Source organism: Colobus angolensis, unplaced genomic scaffold (genome assembly GCF_000951035.1).
Source record: "Colobus angolensis palliatus isolate OR3802 unplaced genomic scaffold, Cang.pa_1.0 Scaffold337, whole genome shotgun sequence".
Taxonomy (NCBI): Eukaryota; Metazoa; Chordata; class Mammalia; order Primates; family Cercopithecidae; genus Colobus; species Colobus angolensis.
Window position 1 is genome coordinate 1,981,794 of NW_012116677.1, and position 1,912 is coordinate 1,983,705.

The 1,912-nt window shown below is 48.9% G+C and overlaps 1 protein-coding gene across 1 annotated transcript in view; it reads right to left on the bottom strand.

Moving 5' to 3' along the window:
* Positions 1–1,327, bottom strand: part of DIMT1 (DIM1 dimethyladenosine transferase 1 homolog (S. cerevisiae)) — a 15,564-nt gene extending 14,237 nt beyond the window's left edge. The window contains exons 1-3 of the mRNA XM_011952207.1: positions 1,061–1,327; positions 621–728; positions 459–467 (exon numbers count right to left, since the gene is read on the bottom strand). Of these exons, the coding sequence (XP_011807597.1) occupies positions 459–467; positions 621–728; positions 1,061–1,139 (196 nt within the window). The 5' untranslated portion in view covers positions 1,140–1,327. The remainder of the gene's footprint in view (positions 1–458; positions 468–620; positions 729–1,060) is intronic.
* Positions 1,328–1,912: the final 585 nt, after the last annotated feature.

The following is a 1,912-nucleotide window of genomic DNA, read 5'->3' on the forward strand; positions in this document are numbered from 1 at the left end:
AAAAAAAAAAAAAAAAAAAAGTACGCCACCCTTTTTTTTTCCCTCATTTTTCAAATGACAGGAAGCCCGACAAGATACTTTAACTATGTAATGCTCTTTCTACAACTCCAAGATGCTTTTCTTGCTTTTAATCATAAGTGTAATCTGCACCGTGTATATTTCACTTCCTAGCACCCAATCATCCATAACCATAAGAGAACATCAATAACTCAGATAGGAGTAATACTCCAAGCAATTTATATGTGGTACTGGAATACATCAAATAATTTATATGTGGTACTATATGTTTTTCTGGGGAACAAACTTTCTAATGTGTGGTTTAGACATAAATAGATGGAGTACATAAAAACTAAAAGTGATCAAAAAAGTGATTAGAAATAGAAGAATAATTATCTTGAACAAATACAAAGGTCCAGCTATAAAGTAGATAATCCACAAAAAGACACAGAATTGGGAACCAGGAGAAACTCAGACCCACAGAATGAACCTTATTTATGCAGAAGACAGTCCGTGAATCCTAGACAATTATTTGATTCATTCAACAAATATTTACAGAGCATCTAATTTATGGCAGGCAGACTTTCTGTCCTTATGTATTCACAGGAATAAAATTAATAAACCAACAAGTCTCTCCCTTTCCTCTTCCATACCCACCTTATCGATAATGCTGTTAATAATGAGAGGATTTTTCAAAATGTGCTGCCCAATTCCCGTGTTGAACATGAGTCCTGTAAGAAAACACGAAACAGCCTTAATTTTCCTAATGAGATTAGATATTATAGACAGTCCCAGAGAAGAAAGCTGCATGGGTAGGGGGAAGATTTCTGAGCCAACCAGGGCCATGAAACGTCACGCCAGGACTGACAAACTCTTTAAGTTCATCCTCCAGCTGTAAAGGAAGCCAGCGACGACGCGCAGGGCCTGCGGCCGACTGGGGGACCCACCCCTGCCTTCCGCGCTCACGGGAGCTTGTCCTGACCGGCCTCCGCCGATCCGCACCCCAGGCTAGGTCCTGCCGGAAGACCTGACCCGACCCCAGCTACCTCGCGGGGATCCGCACCTCCAGCGCTCTTCAGCTCCCGGCGCTGCTCCTGCCGCCCGCGGCGGCGGCCAACGGCCCCCAACTTGACCTTCGGCATCTTGGCAGGAAGCGGGCCCACAGGCCCGGGACGTCAAGGAGGACCAAAGTGGGCCAGCGTGAGAAACCCACCACGTGGGAATCGCCGCCTCGCGCCGCCCGCACCACTCTGGCCCAAGCTCAGGAGGGGCAAGGGTCCGCCCCCTCCCGTACGCTCTGGGCTCCTCCTCCAGAAAGAGGGCGGACCTTGGAGCCCACTGACTGCCGGGAATTGGAGTCACCGAGAGAAGAAAGCCAACCTGAGGGAGCCTACAGATCCCAGAAGACACCGCGCTACCGAGGCGTGCAGTCTGGAGTTGGAGGAGCCCTGTCCCAACCCGAGCTGGATAAGGTGTTGGTGTGGTGCTCTCGGTGTTGCGAAGGCTGTTTAAGTTATATGATGAGGTTAAGCCTATGGATGTTTTAGAAGGCCAGGTTCTGGGATCGTTGAGGTCCGAAGAAATATTCACGTGCCTCCCTCCTGTTTTCCTGCAGCTTGTGGGGCTGGGAAACCCGGGATTTGGGGATGAGCTTGCTCTCTTGTGGGAATGCATTTTTTGCTGCTTGCCTTGGGGAAAAGAACTGCGAGAGTGGAATTAACGTCTGGTTTCGCTAGGGCTATGGTTGCTTCTATTAGGATTAGAAGGCTGGGTGCGGTGGCTCAAGCCTGTAATCCCAGCACTTTGAGAGGCCGAGACGAGCGGATCATGAGGTCAGGAGATCGAGACCATCCTGGCTAATACGGTGAAACCCCGTCTCTACTAAAAAATACAAAAAAACTAGCCGGGCGAGGTG